The 20,046-nt window shown below is 38.2% G+C and overlaps 3 protein-coding genes across 3 annotated transcripts; all 3 read left to right on the forward strand.

The window, feature by feature from the left end:
- Positions 1-1,459: 1,459 nt before the first annotated feature.
- LOC136278207 (uncharacterized) lies at positions 1,460-2,369 on the forward strand. Its single transcript, XM_066161664.1, has one exon. It carries the CDS (start codon positions 1,482-1,484, stop codon positions 2,367-2,369), a length of 888 nt encoding a protein of 295 aa, XP_066017761.1. The 5' UTR covers positions 1,460-1,481.
- Positions 2,370-3,191: 822 nt separating this feature from the next.
- Positions 3,192-12,678, forward strand: LOC136278088 (uncharacterized). Its single transcript, XM_066161331.1, has 17 exons — positions 3,192-3,351; positions 3,617-3,730; positions 4,231-4,359; positions 4,667-4,763; positions 4,988-5,206; positions 5,505-5,719; positions 6,230-6,391; positions 6,559-6,726; positions 7,235-7,345; positions 7,504-7,620; positions 7,793-7,883; positions 8,013-8,390; positions 8,652-8,774; positions 9,255-9,374; positions 9,840-9,974; positions 11,260-11,502; positions 12,179-12,678. Exons 1-17 carry the CDS (start codon positions 3,256-3,258, stop codon positions 12,487-12,489), a joined length of 2,829 nt encoding a protein of 942 aa, XP_066017428.1. The 5' UTR covers positions 3,192-3,255; the 3' UTR covers positions 12,490-12,678.
- A 5,594-nt stretch (positions 12,679-18,272) lies between these two features.
- Positions 18,273-19,182, forward strand: LOC131779588 (uncharacterized). Its single transcript, XM_059096154.2, has one exon. It carries the CDS (start codon positions 18,295-18,297, stop codon positions 19,180-19,182), a length of 888 nt encoding a protein of 295 aa, XP_058952137.2. The 5' UTR covers positions 18,273-18,294.
- The last annotated feature ends 864 nt before the right edge of the window (positions 19,183-20,046 follow it).

The raw sequence follows: 20,046 nt of genomic DNA on the forward strand, positions 1-20,046 counted from the left end.
AAATGATGCCAATTCTTGGTATTCAAACCTCTCTCCTGCACCTTCGTGTTTTACTCTATATTTGAGCATTTTGTGATATTCCTACTGTGTATTATAAAGTGTGTAAACCATGAAAAGAGGTTGCAGATTTGACAACACCATGAAGGTTAGGTTCTGAAAATAATAACAAAAATAATGACATGTAACCCTGACTTTCCCAAAGTGGCACATGAAAGTTGCCAAAGTGCCATAAAGGTGCCAAAGTGCCACAATGGTACAAAAGTGCCATGCAAGGTTAACAAAGTGCCACGTGAAGTTAGAAAAGTGCCATAAGTTACGTTAGAATTGTGCCACTAGTTACAAAAGTGCCACTTGAGGGGTGCAAAAGTGCCACTTAACGTTGCGAAAGTGCCATATCAACGTTACAAAAGTGCCGTTTCGTCTAGCTCACCATAGAGTCTCTGTGGCTCAGTGGTAGAGCATCGGAGCGCGGAATCCGAAGGTCTGAGGTTCGATTCCTCATGGAAACTCTAACCCTAACCCTAACCCTAAGCAATCCCACGCTCGTTAAAGGCGAAAAACATCTCTCTCTCTCTCTCTCTCTCTCTCTCTCTCTCTCTCTCTCTCTCTCTCTCTCTCTCTCTCTCTCTCTCTCTCTCTCTCTCTCTCTTTCCTTACCGAGCTCAGAACTCACCATCTCTCTTATTCTGTAGTGAACATTTCATTCACCTCAAAACAACGCAGTTTCATCGAGCCAAATTGTCTTAGTGAAAACACAACCAGTACCAAAAAAAAGAAAAACATATCCTCCATATTTACAGAATTATCCATAAATCAAAAATTTATTGAGTATATTTTTGAAACATTTTATGATCGAAGTAACATGCTTTCAAAAACATTTCGCGATGGAAAAGTGAAGAGAAATCATGAAGTGAAAACCTCTGATACTCAAGAAGCTCATAAGACTAATTCTCCAACGTAAGGCTGAACTCAATTAACTTAGGGTCTTAATAACAAAGTAGTTTCCGCCATTTTGAGAAAGGAAACTTGAATATAAGGTCCAAGCAGTGTTTGATACCTTGTTATGATGAAGTATTTTTTTAATGTCTTCTCTCTTTTTTCGGCAGGGTAGACACCCACTTTTTTTTCTTTTCCTAAGGTCTGAACCATGCAATATTTCGAAAAAATGACCGGAGTTTTGTTTTGCTTAAGTACATGCAAATCTCAAAGCTCTGTCTTCATTGGTGATTTAACACCTGTCTCTTGTCAAAGCTTTTCAAATTAAATTTTTCTTCATTATTTCGTATGCATTCTTTTCTTTGCTGCTTAGCAACGTCACTTTTCAAGTGAAAAGCGGTCATAAACGCAATCTTCAGAATGGTTTCACTCAAAAGGACCAATATTGCATTTCTGACCATTTACAATATTCTCGGCTAAAAACGAGCGCTATGATGTTTGGTTTTCTTCGGGATTAGACGAGGAAACTGTATCTTCTACAAGCTATGAGTGAAGAAAATGTGGAATGTTTTATCGTGGTGGTTTTACTTTCTTTACTTTCGCTATTAATCATTTTTGGACACACTTTGATGTTGATTGTACTGTGGAAAGATCCGTTCAAGAGATTCCGTACAGCGGCCACCACATTCGTTTTTGGAATGGTGTTCGCTAACTTCTTTAATGGTTTGGGTGCGGGTCCGCTTTTGTCGATTGAGATCAGCTCTAGGTATGGAGCTTTAGATCTTTCGGGTAAAGAAATATTGTCTAACGCTGGCTTCTTTCTATTTTATTGGACCACAAGCGTGTCGTATCTGTCGATGCTGGGTTTATCGTTGTGTCAATACATTGGCGTGAAGATGCCTCATAAACAACAAGGCCTCGTCACCAAAAAGACAACAGGAATTGCTCTCGCAATCATTACGTGTAGTTCCTTGTTTATCCCTTCTCTGCTGGTGATGGGAGTCTCTTTCTCAATGGTAGATGTACTACAACTACACATTGCATTTCAACCCAGCAATTTTCTTCTCTGTGCAGTTTATGCCGCACTCGGGAAGGAATATCTGCGCCAGGTGAAACGCGCCATAGATTGTATAAGCTCCAACGCAAGCTGTGTCCGCGTGAGAGACAGAAATTTTACGCGAGCCAATCTATTATTGCTTGCTACGGTTACGGCTCTTGGTGTGCCGATAATGATTGTATGGCACATCTCAGTGTACGGGCAGAGACTATTTCCCACGGATAAGGGTTTACGAACAGCATGGTCGACTACTATCATCATATTTTTCTTCAAAATAGCTCTTGACCCACTTATTTATTGTTTAAGACTACCGGTATATCGAAGGGCGCTCAAACGCATCTTTGAATTTAGACAGCATCGAGTAAGCGACGGCTGATAATCTCATGATGTACAACTCAACATGGCGCTTACGTTCCGTGTCATTATTATCTATATTTTTCATTCCTAGAAGAAGGCCGCGTTGTGGTATTAATCTTCATTAACGTCATGATTTAAAATGCAAAATCTTTTATCATTGATTAGACTTCTCTGGAGGGAAACAGCATAATAAATTTCATTAACTCTCTATGCTTGTTTGAAGAGTTTTTTTCTCATAAAATCTCGCAAAAAAAATAGTGCTAACCAGCCTTGCACAAGTAGTGTTTTGATTTATTTTAAATTTTATCTCTACACACAATATCGCCTTCAGAATTGACTTATCAGTACTGACGAGGCTATTAAGCAGTTATACAGTTGAGATTTCTTCTCAAAGTCTTTCATCATGATGGATTGTACACTAGTTGTCACAAAGCAGCCTTCTAAAATTGTTCGTCCAAAATAGAAAAAAACTATTTATAACTATTTATAACAATTGTTCAAGAGTTGCCCACACTTTGGAGGGAAAATCGTTTCGTCAGCGAAATCTCAAATTTAACGGTCCAAAAAATCCCCTTCTGTCCCTCGAAAGGGATTGAGATTTTTCAAGGTAAGCAAGAGAGTCACGAGGTAGGCAAAAATGTAAAGAAATGAGATGTGAAGAAAAAATTTATCTCGGGAATTTAAATGGATCCAGCAGGAAAAGAACTGAAAAATATCTCCTCGTCACCAATATATACTGATATTCTCACATTGCTTTACTAACCACTGTAAAAAAGAAGGTTAACGTTTTATCCTGGTTATAAGTCTGATTTATTTCCCTCTAATTTTCTTCACAGGGTTTTAAGAGCAAGCCTCAAATTTTTATTACTGTTCAGCATAAGCATACGAACAGACCATATGATTCCATGAATCTTTGGCTGGAAGATGTCAAGAAAAACGAGTTTCATATCTGTATGAGAGAGTTAATGGCGTTTGATGGCATCCATTCAGACCTAAAAGTGGTAAGTTGACAGCAAAATTTCAGTACAATCGAGAAGCACGCATACTTTGGGCCATAACCGGCGTAAATTCACTACCATCGTGCAAATTGCATGTGTTAATTAGCCTATTACTGTTTGTTAATTTTTTTGGTTTCTTTCGTTGCTGACTATACCAGCTTAGTTTATATATCTTTGCACGACGTAGATTGCTTTCACTATTTGAGATCATTGTAATCTCTCTCCTCCATACTTTTTATTCATTTTATTTTTCTTTTGTTCTCGTCAGCACTGGATTGCATACGACACCCTTCCCTCCTACTGGAACTTCTCTGAGCGAGGGAAAATTAATTTTGCTGGATTAGGGACTCCATTAAAGGAAAATAACTACGCTTTTTGCCAGGTAAAAATCATTTTTCCCTTACCCATTACTTTACTAAAGCTTTAGGTTGTTTTCTTGAGAGGATTTGGCGAGGGAAAGTTTGCGAAGAGAACAAAGTATTATGCGGTCACCCTGCGTTAAGCGATCGGTTGTCAAAGTTCCGAAAATTTTCCTCCTTAATCATTGTAATTTTCACCTCTATTGAGGGGTCACCTCTCCTAAGCGGCCGGTGGTCACCCTTGAGTCCCAACAGTTCTGTTTCTATTGTCTGCCACCTTTATTCAACGGTCACCCAAAGCCGAATCTCTCAAATAACTTAAGTATATCTCTTCATACAGGTTTAACAGTAGTCTTATTTACTTGGACAAAATGAATCAGTTATATTGAAAAGGAGGAAGCCCTTGTAAATAGTGCTGATACCGTTATGATCAGTGTTTATGCCTATCGCCTAGTTAGTTATTCTAGCCCATCAAAAAGAGCTGTAGACTACAATTTCGTTTTTTTTAATTAAAAAAAAATAGGATTTGAAATTTGAAACTTCATTCTACAAGCCACCTGTTGTCCTGATATCCGGAGGTTACGAAAACTCCACCTGTGCGTCGTCAAGTGATTCGGATGGTTGTCACAACGCGATGAACGTTTGGATGGAGGTACATGTCAGCTTGCCACTTGATTTTTTTTTCGCTATATTTATTGCTGTTTTGTTTTACTTTTTCTTTTTCATATTATTACTTGGTCTCAAAACATCATATCACATTGGTCAGGCAGTGGAAAGAGCTCTAAATAGGCAATGAGGCTGAAAGAAGTGAAAAAAGTTCCGTAACATGTTGTCTTTAAAACTTTTAAATTAGGTTCTAGGTCAGAAATCATTTGGGATAACATCCTTTAAAGGGATGGTATTGGGTGAATATAATTTTCCTTTACCTCTCTCTTTTGTTTTTAATCATTGTTTCGCAGGAAGTCAGTCAATCGGCGTTTAAGGTTTGTGTCAAGGACAGCCAGGGAATAAGTAGGAATCACGATCCAATAGCAGTAGATTACGCTGTCATTGGAGGTAAGCATTAGAGAGATTTTTTGAAAGCGGTTTACCCATTGATTGTTACAAACAGCGAGGCATGTTTAGGAATTGGTGATTGATCTGGGTTTTAAAGGGTTATCACAAGTGAAAAATGTCTAAAAAAAACCCAATCTTTTCTTGTCTTAAAAATTCTTCTTCCAACGGAAGCTTTGAAAATGGAAAAAGGCTCACTGTATCATTATATTTAATGCTATCCCAAGAGCCTGACCCGTGCATCAACGTTACATGTGAACACTTTGCTGTCTGCAAGGCATTCGACGCATTTGACGCTCGCTGTGTGTGCGAAGAAAACTGTCCTTCATACGAGGAGCCAGTGTGTTCATCCAACTCTACCACATTTAAAAACAAGTGTATCTTTGAACTGGAAATGTGCAGGCGGAAGAGAAACCATACTCTGTATCATCCTGGAAGTTGCACTGGTGAGACTTAAACTTTACTTATTTGTTCATTTTCTTTTAATTGAATATAAATCATTGTGATGTTGTCATCAGAATACCATAAGGAGTTGCAATATAAATAACAGTTATATGATAGTTCAAGTGATTGTGATAGCTGGTTATAACCTCCGTTGACATATAATGTGTTCCAGGGTTGTCAGTTAAGTGGTGTTTCAGCATGTTGTAATCACAAAATTTTAAATTGATGTGGGGTGGAAAGCTGCTAAACAATGCTTGCTGACACTGTATAACATGGTCTTCTTTATCGGTGCTGATTTAGGTTTTCCTGTCCGGCGTGGGCGAGTTGAACTTAAACGAGATGTTTCCTGGGCTGACACAGCTTGCGAGCTGGTGACCTTCCCACCATTTTCGTTCTATCCGGACAAACAGGTGCATGTTCAGATCACAACAAATCACTGGAACTCCACCAGAAAGAACTTCGTGCACGAAGCCACCGTCTCTTGGGTGGAAAATGTCAATTACCAAAATTTTAAGGTGAGTAATAATAAAATGACTTTAAAAAAATATCGATAATGTTAATGGTATTTCAGATTTGCTATCAAATTCTGTAACCAAACCAAAACTTTTGTAACAAGCAAAACAATTAAAAACACATTGTTTTTATTCCTTTTCGTGTATTTCTAGGTAACTATTCAGCAGAATCGAAACTATCAACCTAAATACTGCAAACTCTTCGCTGACTGCACTAATGTACTCTGAAAACCCCTTTTTTTATTTCATTTTTTGTAAAATTTCCGTCCCATTGAGTTAGTAAGTATATAAGTAAATCAGTAGGAGAATTATGTTATGAAGGTAACGCTTAACAGTAATTAAAATAACTGACAAACTGGTGGCCCTCAAAGTTCAAGTTAGTTTGCATTTGAGGGTGTCGTGCAGATATCATTTACCAATAGCGAAAAAGGCGGAAACACGATTTATTTGTTTCCCATTCATCCTTCACTCATTCATTCATTCATTCAGTCATTCATTTATTCATTTTTATAGGTTTGTGTGACGTCTGCAGGCAGAAATGACCGTGGTACTAAAGAATTTGCGTTCGTTGACTGGATGGCTTACCAAGGTGCTCCAAACGGAGGTGTGGCGGGAAAAACACGGATTCCAGAATGGTGGACCGGAACGAAATGCCAAAAAATTACCTTACCCAGTGTGAGCTTCCTTTTTGTTTATAATGATTATGTTTGACAATTTGCATCATCTCAGATAATGAAATAAAAATCATTTTAGCTAATAAAAATGACCGAGTCCTACAAATAGAACATTTCATTTTCCCTCATAAACAGCTGACAAATGTTAATTTGTTTAATCAAAACCAGGGTAAATTCGCTGCAAAACCTATCGTTCTGGCTACAGCGGATCACGTAAGTTCCGCCTACAAGCACGACGCCGCAAGTCTTTGGATAGAAAATGCCACCAGTTCCTCATTCTATATCTGTCTCCGTGAACTGCAAAATTACGATGGTCTCCATGAAGACATTTTTGTGGTATGTGGACTTTCAGCATCTTGAACCACTCAACGATTAACCAAAATCAAAGCTTATGGTGACCAAGTTTCGTTATAATAGTATTTTGTATTTTCACATATGAGTTTTTCCTCTTGCTGATTGATCCTCACATGGCTATTTCATTTGGTTTTAAAATTCGTAGTTTAGCAATCTCTTTTATAGGTCCACTTTTTTTTTCTTTTTTTTTTTTTTGTAGTTGTTTATTTTATGTTACTTTCTTAAGAATTTGTTTCGATGTGATTACATTTGAACTTTTAAGGAAACAATTGATTTATTTATAACAATTGTTCAAGAGTTGCCCACACTTTGGAGGGAAAATCGTTTCCTCAGCGATTACCTTCTTGCAGTTCCAAAATTCTCAGAGGCCTGCCGGTTGAACAAACAAAACGAACCCTCCCACGAACCTTTCAACCGAAATTCCTGATGCTTCTGGGTTAATGATACATAAACATCATTTTAAAACTTTATTTAAACATCTTTTTTTAAGAGCTGGATGGCTTTCGAAGCAATACATCGCCCACTATTTACCGAAAGTAAAAATATCGAGTTCCCTAACAACAACTCGGTTTCTAAAAACTACAATGGCGCATTCTGCGAGGTAGGTAGCAAATATGCATGTTAATCGTAAATACCCAGAGTACAGTTGACACGGCTCGTAGTAACCAATTGTCACTCTTACTAGTAGTTCATCTGTCGTTTTGTTTGCTGGCTTACCTGACAGTTTTGAATACAACATTTTGGCCTTATTTTTTGCAGGACGTGCAGTTTTCAAAGTCGTATGACAAAGAGCCTACAATAATAGTTACACCAAATCACGAGTCAAAGGGAAACAACTTAAAACCAACTTACACGTCTGTTGCTGCATGGATAGAGGTGTCCTTATGTTTATATTCTTTACTTTTTGATGTTCGAAGGAGTATTTTCTAATGTGCATGATGCAGATAAGAGTTCACTTGTTTCAGCAGAACCCTATCCTTAATGTTTATGTTGATATTTCCTGATGTCAACTTTTACTCACGACAGCCTTTCTTGACTCAATTTTCAGCATATAAAGAAGTCAGAATTTCGTATTTGTCTCAAGGAGCTGTTTGCTGATCAGCATGATCCTGTTACCGTATCTTATGTTATTCTAGCTGGTGAGTACTTTTACATGACAAAAACAAAGTGATTGTCTTATTTCACATGTGGTCAGCGAACAGGAATACTAAGGGCTTGTTTCTTCTTGTTCTTCATTTTTCTTTCGTATGGTGCGTTGTTCGGTGAAGACGTTTGTAAGCCTGGCTGGTCATACTTCTCTGGTGTTTGCTACTTCACAAGTCAGTCATGCAAGAACTGGACTGAAGCTCAAAATACCTGCCAAAGAGACAATGCCAACCTGGTCGCCATTAAAACTCAAGAAGCAAATGTTTACGTTCAGCACCGTCTAAATGGAGAGAAGGGTTGGATCGGACTGAATGACAGAGACGCCGAGGGCACATTTGTTTGGGCTGGTAACCAGTCAAGCAACTTCACATATTGGGCTCCAAATCAACCTAATGATTTCAGACTAGACGAGGACTGCGTTCATACCCTAGGAGTTGGACATAGTTTTGAATGGAATGACGTAAGCTGCGGAAGCTGCCATAACTTCACGTGTTCAGAGGGTAAGGGAATTGTAATTTTGCACGTCCGTATCAGTCAAATAATGCATCAGCTTTGGATATTTTCTTGTTGGAGAGAAAAATTTCGGAATGCTTGTTTGGTTCAGAAATAGTAGATGGAATGCTGAAAAAAAAAGGGTTTGGAAAACTAACAAAGCTACAATCGGAAACCTCCCCCATCCCTTTTCACTACGCTTTATTTTAATTAACCTGTTTCTTAGTATGTTTCTTTTTTTGCCTTTTTTATCACCTTTTCTTCTCAAGACCTTGATGAATGCGTAGGAAATAATCATGACTGCAGCAAGAATGGTATCTGCACGAACACACACGGGTCGTATAAATGCCATTGTGCCAGTGGGTATAGCGGTGATGGTTGGAGTTGTGCAGGTATTACTTTAGGGGATTTACCCTCATTAAGGCTGTCACTCAGAGAAACTTAGCCAAGCGTAAATACTGCAATAATGTGTTCCGAGTTTATTTGCAAATCAATACATGGCAAAATTTCAGAACCCCCTATGTCATGCTTAAATTATGAAGTTTTGCCGTCTAATGTACTGATAAGGGATGGATTGATGATTGATTGATTGACTGACTGATTAATTGAATATATGATCTATCGATCGATCGAAACACAGAATGACCAACTGCTGAATAACTGACTGATGGACAGAGGGATCTGATTAACCGACCCATTTATTAATGCCTTATTGCTATAAGACCATTTAAACTTGACAAAATTCTTATCAATTCACTGTACTTAATGTATTGAAAGATGGAAGGGGTTAGCAACCTGTAGCTTTCCGCGTAAAAGGAACACTTTGGGCATGTTGGAGTCCCTCACGTTTTTTCTTACCGCTCCTGTTGCAGATATAGATGAATGTTCTATAAGTAATGGGTGTGATAGCAGTGCAACGTGTCAAAACACAGATGGATCGTATACTTGTAGTTGCATAAACGGCTATACTGGAGATGGAAACACTTGTAGAGGTACATTTACTAGGCTATAGGAGGATTCCATTCTTCTCCTCAGCCGTTTTTGAACAAGCTTTCGTATCTAACAATTAATATTTCGAATAAAATTAATTGTTTTCAGTATTTCTTTTTCAATGTATTCTAAAATATCTTAAGCCATCATTCGGGTGTGCAAGACTCTGTAGCTAGTGCAGTTGACCAAAGCGGAGGAAAGCTGATGAGGCATAAACAGTCCGCCGGGGTAAAGTACCAAGTTCTCTGCAGAAGATAATTTATTTGCTATTCATATTTTGCTTGAATTAATCGGGTTTTTTTTAAATGCAATGCAAGCGGTCAAATACTTCTTTAGGAGAATTATTTCTAACAAACGTTTCTCCATCACTCACTTTCCCTGTGACACCGCAAAGACCTTAGTGATAAAAGGGATATTTTCATTGACTCGGGCAAACCTTAAGATGTGTTCTTTCTCCTATCATTTAGATGTCGATGAATGCACACTCAACAGTCATGACTGTGATGCCAACGCAAATTGTACAAACACACCAGGATCTTTTACTTGCGAGTGTGACCATAGCTCTCACTACTATGGCAATGGAAAAACGTGCTATGCTAACCGTAAGTTTGGACTTTAATAGTCTTTCCGTCATTGGTTTGTGAAAGGAACGTTGGCCAATGGGTCTTGGTTTTGAGCCCTGAAGCCCGTTTCCCGAAAGTTCTGGTAACTAAGCCATATTTAAAAATCAAGATTTTAAGAAGAGAGAAGCAAATTGTGGAACCTAACGAGTCCACCTTGGGTTTTTTTTAAACTTATCGTTTTGTGTCATGATTTTCAAAACATTTGAAACCCCATCTTAAATTAAAACAGAACTTCTTTTCAGTTCCGTTAGGTTACCGGGACCTTTGAAAAACGGGCCCCTCGCCCGGTTGGTTTTACTATCACGCTACCTATAACCGGAGATGAGTGTATATGGGCACTTTCAAACTGTGATGGAATAGAAATTTACCACACTGTGAGGTTCTTCTTGCTAAATCAGATGAGCTCGAGTGTCTGGGTTGTTAGAATGAGCACCAATACCTTACCCTTAATATGAAGCTTAATGAAATTCGCGCTAGTGTTTTAATTGGGCCACGTGATCGAATATACCTTAACTGAACCTGGGAATATATCTCGTGATAATTTTCTGGTGACGTTCCCTCTGGTTTCACACTTTGCCCGATCAAAGCTCTGAAAGTCGGCGGTAGGCTGTTGATGAAAGTTTTTTTTCCACGCGATGCCAAAAAATGTGTGGTGGATATGAGAGAGGGTAAACAGAGAGAACTTATCCCTGAAACATAACTCTTTTTCCAAAGATAATTTTTTAAATCTAATTTAGTACGTTTTACTGCGTACAGCTATTTTGAGAACAACAGCTGATTGGTTGAAGTGAGTTGAAATTTGATGTGTGACGTTTGACGGCATGGGGTTTGTTTGCATGTGGTTTGGTGTTCATTATGATAACGTGATGACATTTTTTGGTCAAGGCATTAAAAAGATAAGCTGAGCTCTACTCCAGAAGCCTGAGTTTATACATAAACTTCCCCTATACTCCACACATGCTAGATAATGACTTAATAGCTAGCTTACGTGTGGTTTGAGAATATTCTCTTATGTTTGAAACCAGAGATTATGAGTTCCTGCTTCGCTTTCGGAGAACTTTTTGGCATGTCGGGACCGATCATATCCGCCGAAAAATGTCCGAACACTGAAAGAAGGTTGTTAATTCATGTCGTGGAAAAGACAGATTTCTTTCAATTTAGTGAACTAAGATTTTAGTAATTCTTCTGTCACTAGTGCTTTATCTGTCAGACGTTAACACAGCATACACATTATTGACATTTCCGTTAAATTTTTTTCTCCCAGGTGGCCTCGATGACTCATATATCATAGGTGGAGACACAAGTAAAATGACCCAGCTGAATTCCTGGCTTCATTCCCGCTTGCAGAGTGCGTCGAAAAGTTACTGGAGACGGTGCTACAGGGCTTCTCAGAATGGATGGTATTCACGAACATTTCACCGCCAGTGCGATAACCTTGGACCCACTGTGACCATAATTCGTGCTCATGGCTACATATTTGGTGGTTATACTGATAAGTCATGGCAATGTACGTGAGCTACCACTGCAATCTATCAAAACAAATTTAGAATGTTCAATTCTAGTTTTTTTTAGGTAACGCCTGGCAAACAATGATTACCTAGTCGATACATTTGATCGAAGAAAAAGACAATTTACTACACGTGATATAAAACTGTGCTTTTTTGCTAGGTTTAACTTGTGGAGGTTTTTCTTGATGGTGACTTTGCCACACATTAGCGGACCTCTAAAAGTGAAAACGTTCCGCTTTAGTCACGTTTCATTAGATTTTATGGATTTGAAGCTGGATTTCAAAGTGAGGAATTTGTGTTTAAATTTAAAGTTTTGGAATTCTAAACGATTTTTTTTATTTTGAAACCCGTAATTTCGACGTTCTTGTCTGTGAGTTTTCCGAGGTATTCAAATTTTTTTCCATTGACGTCCTTACATTAAGTATTCAAGCATTCCCGAAGCTCATTCGACTCTAAAATTCTCCGGAGACGATGAATCCCGAAACTCTCTATTAAATCTGGAAAAAAAATCTCCTCTGCTGGTTTTAAAATCTTAAAGTAAATACAAAATGGGTAAAATTTTGGTTAGAGTTGACGATGTTGCTTCAAGCAAGAAAAAAATTAAGAAAAAAGAAAAGAAAGATACTTTTGTAAAGATTTATAAGTCATAAAAATTAAATTGCTGCTTTTTTTCAGGGTCCCAAGGATACACCTATTCAACACGAGCCTTTATCTACTCTCTTAAAAACTACTACGGATACGGATACTTTAAAAAGGATGTTAACACCTATCCATCTTATGCCACATACAGCTACTATAATTACGGCCCGACCTTCGGTGGAGGACACGATATTTACGTTGCAAGCTATGCAAGCAGTAGCTATAGTTCTTACTTCAGCTGTCACTCGTACACCAGTCCATATTGTAACAATTATATGTGGACAGGAAGTTCTTCTTTCTGCGCAGATGAGGTAGAGGTTTACTACGAAGCGATTTCAACCATTTGAGTAACTTTTAAGAAATGATTGGAAAGTGTAGATCTCTAACAATCCTAGCTACATCCTTCTAATGAAACTTTTTTTTTTCTATCGAGGTTACGGCACAAGTTAATTAGAAGCATGTTTTCATTTTTTTTCTTATATATACATGTTTGCCCGTAAAAAGGTTGTAAGCTGATTAAAATTTTCCGAAATGAAGATGACACTTGAGTGTATTTTATAATTACACACCGTCTGGCTTACTGTTTTATTAGGCTAAGACTTACTACAAAAAACATCTTAAGCAGAAAGCAATTTGATGAAAAAGAAAAAATTACACAAGGAAAATTTAAAAAAGACATCAGCATCAATTTATGCCTGTTTTAGCATTTATCACGTGCGTCATTTCATCTGTTCAGGGTACGTTTTGCGGTGGCTGGAAGCAGCTAAAGACAGAACAAAAACAAAAAAAATGTCCGGCGATAGAAAGCACCCGGCATAGTTATATAAATGGTTTGGTCACACTAAGAACGATATTTGAATTGATTCAAAATGGATTTTTTCATTATTGAATAAAACGTTAAACGGAACGATTTTTGAAACTTCTGCCCTAGTTTTAACTTCCAAAGTTGTCAGCAGTAAAACTGTTCAAGAGAATTTTGAACTTACAGTTGTTATAGACGCCTCACGAGAGGTTTCACAACAGGAAACAGTTTGAAAATCTGTTGACAATGATCCCGAGGACCACATACTGAAAATGTGGGAAAATGATTTTTTAATACCAACTCTAAACTGTCCATTGACAAATAGTTAGTTGCCTAATAAGAAAATACGAGAATATGAGAAGAAAAATCAAGTGGTATTGAAGTCTCTACCAGCCAATCACGAACGGTCGTTGAGATATCAAATTGCATGAACATGTCACGAGCGTGGGACAAAGAAAAGATTCTGAGTCCCCATGAGGAATCGAACTCAGACCTCCGGATTCCGCGCTCCGATGCTCTACCACTGAGCCACAGAGACTCTAGAGTGGGCGAAGTTCATGTTTGTAAATAGAATAAGAGAAATGGTAAGCTTTGAGCTCGGTAAAGAAAGAGAGAAAGATTTTTTTTATCCCACGCTCGTGACAAGAATAAAAAACAACCATCTCTGCTATTCTATTTACAAACATGACTCTATTAACATTGCTGATCTTAGCAGTATGCGGAACGCGTGTCACATGAACTTCGAATTCGTAATAGACCTCGCTCTCTCTAGACGAAAAGTGTGGCACTTTAGTCACCTTTTTTCTCCCTTGTTAGAACTTCTTCAAAATCTTGCCCTTTTCAATGAAACTCTAGGAGTTACAATAGCAGAGTACTGTGCATGTTTGTCCAGAGTTTTACGTCCACAACTTAAAATGCTTTTATCTTAGATGGCTTTTTATATCAAAAAAGGTACAAAAGTGCCAGTGATCGGGGTTTCGCAAACAAAAGAAGGGAACAATCCAATTTTATGTTGAATAAATAGATAGATGAGAGACTAATAAACGCTGGTATATTCCCCCGACCACTCCGCCAATTTTAAACAGGGTATTGAAGAGATTGGCAGAAAGTCGGGTGTAATAGTATAAACTTTCATCTACGTTCAAGTTTACCGTTTCGAAAAAGGCCTAAAGTTTACTCTTTGAACTTGAATGTTTTACTGCGGTCAAGGCATTTGAGGAAAAAGTCTGAAACGTTATTATGTTTGACCTTGTCTACTTAGCATTATGTTCACCAAGTTACAGCTTTTCAGCTTGCGTGGTTTTGCAATTACAGCCACTTTTTTGGAACCATGTCTTGTTGCGAAGCCGCGTTGCAAAAGTGCCACATTTGGTAACATTGAGCTAGGAATTGCGACAAAGGGAGAAATGACCTTGCACAGCGACTGATTTCAAATCCTTTTGCACATAAACTCTCTTTGTATATATCTTGTTCTGCTAGTAATTCCAAGCTAGCAGCTTATAACCCATTCCTGCAGTTAGAGGTAAAACCTGCTCATCCTCCATACACATGCTTTTGGTGTTTCGACTGATTTTGTTGTCAAGGGGAAGTTTTAAACACCATATTTTGTACTTGATAATATTAGAATTCTACTGACTTTATAGCATAATAAAATACCCAGTCGTCCAATTTCCATGAGCTGGTATAAAACTCCGGGAAATCGGCCGCTTATTTTTAGCGCCAAATATGCATATAAAGAAAGATGAGCGGGGGAAGTAAGGGGTTCAAACTTCAGTTAAGTTTGCTTGTTATAATAAAACAGGCAGTTATTCGGTTTTTAGCGAATGTTAAATAGTTAATGACCTCTAAGCATCTCTACTGCAGAAAAGCTCCGTTCTGTGATAAAATTCCTCACTTAAGAGAAAAATGCACGAATTAGTCAGCACACTCGCATGAATGTGTCGTAGTTAAAATGTTTGAGGTAATCTCACTGAATTTTTATTCCTTTGAAGACTGAAAATAATACAACTTGTGTCAGAGAGGCAAGGGCGGCAAGGAATTTTTCATCGAGCATAGAAAATTGCACAACGTCGTCAGAATTAAAAGAAGTCAGATTGTTTCAGCTTACCTATAGGTCTATTTATTTTGGCTGTTGCTTTTGCTCGTTTTTTGTTTCTTTTTACCGACAAAGTAATGACGTCGAGCTTAAAAAAAGAAGTTCAATTTTCTAATAACCATTTTTTTTTTGCGTGGATTTAAAACCTCAAATAATTCATTGAAGGCACCGTGGAATGTCTTGCACAACATCGCAAGAGCACAGTAATTCCCAAGGTGAATCAGTCGCTGTTGGATGATGGATTAATATCAGGGTTGAACACCATTTCCAGATTATCTGAGTATGCTAGCCCATAAATAATAATAAAAATGATGGCTGCTTCCAAGACAACTAATGCTGCAGCTACAGCCACACACTGAAGCAATTTTTTTTTACACCATGAACAATTTTTGAAACATTTTAAGTACTGCATTGTAAGGGTAAGCGTTCTGCACGAAGGGGACACGCGATAGACACTATACAACTTGAAGGGGCTTTGTCAGGGATTTTAACAAATTTTTAAACAGCCAAATTATGCATTGGTGTCGTAGGAAACCTGAAAATAACTGCCATTTTTATTAACAATTGCTATATCAGAGCACTGAAACAGCTTACAACCGTCTTTGGCTGCGAATGGCTTAGATGGAAATGAATTACAAGGTGAAAAATTTAGGCTAAACTTTTCAAGTTGTTTCCTCGGGCCATCAAAAAATCGAAATTAATAATAGAGGTCTTATTTCTTTCCGCAAATTTATTTATTTTTTATTATTTTTCTCTGGATGTTTTTCTGGGTTAAGTAGTCTACCAATAATTTCAGAGCAGTTTAGACCAACTATCCACAAAATTTCCGTGACGTAGCTCCTTTAATTATTCCCCTAATATTCCTCCCTTGCACCTCGACAGATTGAATCAAAAGCCAGAGAATCCGGCCATCTTAATGAACAAGCGAAAGGGCGGATCGAGAACACGAGAGGAGCCAAACTGAGAAATCGATCAGAAAGATGCCCAAAGAAGATTTACAGGGTGGCGGGGGTAGGATTTCAAGGCTAAGACGTTGAGGGGAAGAAAAGAGGGAGAAATTAAAAGCAGAAATAACAGTGACATACAATCCGCGACTAAAAACTAATGCTCCCGTTGACATGTAATATGCTGCGTTGCAAAATTAAAGACGTCAATCAAACAGGCGCGGGAAATAAAGAATGACTAAAATGAAAGCAAATAAAATATACGAACGACTGAATGTGCTGCATGTTGAATTGAGACTGAGCCTGTCTGCCGAAGGCAGTGTTTTCAATAACGACTGAACGAAATAGCGTGAGTTAAATTGACGACTGATAACAATCAAACTAAAACGTTCCCCAACGTGAATCGTGAGGGCCTGAGGTAATTGGAACTAGGAAATTTGCTGGGCATTTTCTATCCGTAAGGGCTCAAGCAAATGCAATCGTAACAACGTCTCCCAATAACAAAAAGAGACAGAGAATTTCTGGATTAATGGTCGTTTCTGGGAAACTGCCCACCTACCCCTCCCCAAACCTAACATTTTGCCCAAAGAAAGAAGTAAGTTTTAATGTTAGGTTAGGGGAGGGGTAGGTGGGCAGTTTCCCAGAAACGACCATTGATCCGAATTTTTTCTATCTAGAAGCCTGATTATTGTATTCCAGAAATCGAGTCGTTAAATGTTGTTACTGCTTCAAAGCTTTATCTTATGTTCCGGCAAAAAAGAAGAAGGCCCAAGTCAACTATCAAAGTTAATAGAGCGCCGATAAACGACACTGGTGCGCGCGTTATAAAAACGATAACGAGTTGTGAAATTGCCATACAAATGATGCCAATTCTTGGTATTCAAACCTCTCTCCTGCACCTTCGTGTTTTACTCTATATTTGAGCATTTTGTGATATTCCTACTGTGTATTATAAAGTGTGTAAACCATGAAAAGAGGTTGCAGATTTGACAACACTATGAAGGTTAGGTTCTGAAAATAATAACAAAAATAATGACATGTAACCCTGACTTTCCCAAAGTGGCACATGAAAGTTGCCAAAGTGCCATAAAGGTGCCAAAGTGCCACAATGGTACAAAAGTGCCATGCAAAGTTAACAAAGTGCCACGTGAAGTTAGAAAAGTGCCATAAGGTACGTTAGAATTGTGCCACTAGTTACAAAAGTGTCACTTGAGGGGTGCAAAAGTGCCACTTAACGTTGCGAAAGTGCCATATCAACGTTACAAAAGTGCCGTTTCGTCTAGCTCACCATAGAGTCTCTGTGGCTCAGTGGTAGAGCATCGGAGCGCGGAATCCGAAGGTCTGAGGTTCGATTCCTCATGGAAACTCTAACCCTAACCCTAACCCTAAGCAATCCCACGCTCGTTAAAGGCGAAAAACATCTCTCTCTCTCTCTCTCTCTCTCTCTCTCTCTCTCTCTCTCTCTCTCTCTCTCTCTCTCTTCTTACCGAGCTCAGAACTCACCATCTCTCTTATTCTGTAGTGAACATTTCATTCACCTCAAAACAACGCAGTTTCATCGAGCCAAATTGTCTTAGTGAAAACACAACCAGTACCAAAAAAAAGAAAAACATATCCTCCATATTTACAGAATTATCCATAAATCAAAAATTTATTGAGTATATTTTTGAAACATTTTATGATCGAAGTAACATGCTTTCAAAAACATTTCGCGATGGAAAAGTGAAGAGAAATCATGAAGTGAAAACCTCTGATACTCAAGAAGCTCATAAGACTAATTCTCCAACGTAAGGCTGAACTCAATTAACTTAGGGTCTTAATAACAAAGTAGTTTCCGCCATTTTGAGAAAGGAAACTTGAATATAAGGTCCAAGCAGTGTTTGATACCTTGTTATGATGAAGTATTTTTTTAATGTCTTCTCTCTTTTTTCGGCAGGGTAGACACCCACTTTTTTTTCTTTTCCTAAGGACTGAACCATGCAATATTTCGAAAAAATGACCGGAGTTTTGTTTTGCTTAAGTACATGCAAATCTCAAAGCTCTGTCTTCATTGGTGATTTAACACCTGTCTCTTGTCAAAGCTTTTCAAATTAAATTTTTCTTCATTATTTCGTATGCATTCTTTTCTTTGCTGCTTAGCAACGTCACTTTTCAAGTGAAAAGCGGTCATAAACGCAATCTTCAGAATGGTTTCACTCAAAAGGACCAATATTGCATTTCTGACCATTTACAATATTCTCGGCTAAAAACGAGCGCTATGATGTTTGGTTTTCTTCGGGATTAGACGAGGAAACTGTATCTTCTACAAGCTATGAGTGAAGAAAATGTGGAATGTTTTATCGTGGTGGTTTTACTTTCTTTACTTTCGCTATTAATCATTTTTGGACACACTTTGATGTTGATTGTACTGTGGAAAGATCCGTTCAAGAGATTCCGTACAGCGGCCACCACATTCGTTTTTGGAATGGTGTTCGCTAACTTCTTTAATGGTTTGGGTGCGGGTCCGCTTTTGTCGATTGAGATCAGCTCTAGGTATGGAGCTTTAGATCTTTCGGGTAAAGAAATATTGTCTAACGCTGGCTTCTTTCTATTTTATTGGACCACAAGCGTGTCGTATCTGTCGATGCTGGGTTTATCGTTGTGTCAATACATTGGCGTGAAGATGCCTCATAAACAACAAGGCCTCGTCACCAAAAAGACAACAGGAATTGCTCTCGCAATCATTACGTGTAGTTCCTTGTTTATCCCTTCTCTGCTGGTGATGGGAGTCTCTTTCTCAATGGTAGATGTACTACAACTACACATTGCATTTCAACCCAGCAATTTTCTTCTCTGTGCAGTTTATGCCGCACTCGGGAAGGAATATCTGCGCCAGGTGAAACGCGCCATAGATTGTATAAGCTCCAACGCAAGCTGTGTCCGCGTGAGAGACAGAAATTTTACGCGAGCCAATCTATTATTGCTTGCTACGGTTACGGCTCTTGGTGTGCCGATAATGATTGTATGGCACATCTCAGTGTACGGGCAGAGACTATTTCCCACGGATAAGGGTTTACGAACAGCATGGTCGACTACTATCATCATATTTTTCTTCAAAATAGCTCTTGACCCACTTATTTATTGTTTAAGACTACCGGTATATCGAAGGGCGCTCAAACGCATCTTTGAATTTAGACAGCATCGAGTAAGCGACGGCTGATAATCTCATGATGTACAACTCAACATGGCGCTTACGTTCCGTGTCATTATTATCTATATTTTTCATTCCTAGAAGAAGGCCGCGTTGTGGTATTAATCTTCATTAACGTCATGATTTAAAATGCAAAATCTTTTATCATTGATTAGACTTCTCTGGAGGGAAACAGCATAATAAATTTCATTAACTCTCTATGCTTGTTTGAAGAGTTTTTTTCTCATAAAATCTCGCAAAAAAATAGTGCTAACCAGCCTTGCACAAGTAGTGTTTTGATTTATTTTAAATTTTATCTCTACACACAATATCGCCTTCAGAATTGACTTATCAGTACTGACGAGGCTATTAAGCAGTTATACAGTTGAGATTTCTTCTCAAAGTCTTTCATCATGATGGATTGTACACTAATGGAGTCTGTGAATAGGAGATAGACGAGTCATTTCCAAGAAAGGAACATTTTCACGCACTGACGATTATTATGTAAGAGTTTCGCACACAAAAGATCAGTATCTCAACTGTAGTAGAGGCTACTAATAAAAATACACTTATGGTGAGTGCTTTTAATATGAAACTATTATCTAATGAATTCTGTTTAAAAAAATGTGGTTCAGATTTCTATCGGGATTTCGATTTTCTCTCCAGCATTCTAACCCCATCAATTCCGCTGCAACTGTTTCCTAAGCGAAATTAGCGCGCGAAAACACAGTTTAGAATATAAAATTTGCTCTCCCGGACTGTTCCACAAACATCCAAACAACAAAATATTGCGCACAAGTCCTAAAAAAATCGTGAAAAGCAACATCATATTGTACATATCCTCCTGTTAACCAAAACAATTTACTTTGATTTCCTTTATCCTCATTCCTTTTA

This window comes from Pocillopora verrucosa, chromosome 14 (assembly GCF_036669915.1).
Source record: "Pocillopora verrucosa isolate sample1 chromosome 14, ASM3666991v2, whole genome shotgun sequence".
NCBI lineage: Eukaryota > Metazoa > Cnidaria > Anthozoa > Scleractinia > Pocilloporidae > Pocillopora > Pocillopora verrucosa.

Excerpts from the sequence above, each read along its gene's own strand:
- LOC136278207 (XM_066161664.1), top strand. The coding sequence starts at position 1,482 with ATGAGTGAAGAAAATGTGGAATGTTTTATCGTGGTGGTTTTACTTTCT.
- LOC136278088 (XM_066161331.1), top strand. The coding sequence starts at position 3,256 with ATGAATCTTTGGCTGGAAGATGTCAAGAAAAACGAGTTTCATATCTGT. Across the intron at positions 7,884-8,012 it reads ATCTTATGTTATTCTAGCTG|ACGTTTGTAAGCCTGGCTGG; the intron begins GTGAGTACTTTT and ends TGTTCGGTGAAG. Across the intron at positions 9,375-9,839 it reads AGATGGAAACACTTGTAGAG|ATGTCGATGAATGCACACTC; the intron begins GTACATTTACTA and ends CCTATCATTTAG.
- LOC131779588 (XM_059096154.2), top strand. The coding sequence starts at position 18,295 with ATGAGTGAAGAAAATGTGGAATGTTTTATCGTGGTGGTTTTACTTTCT.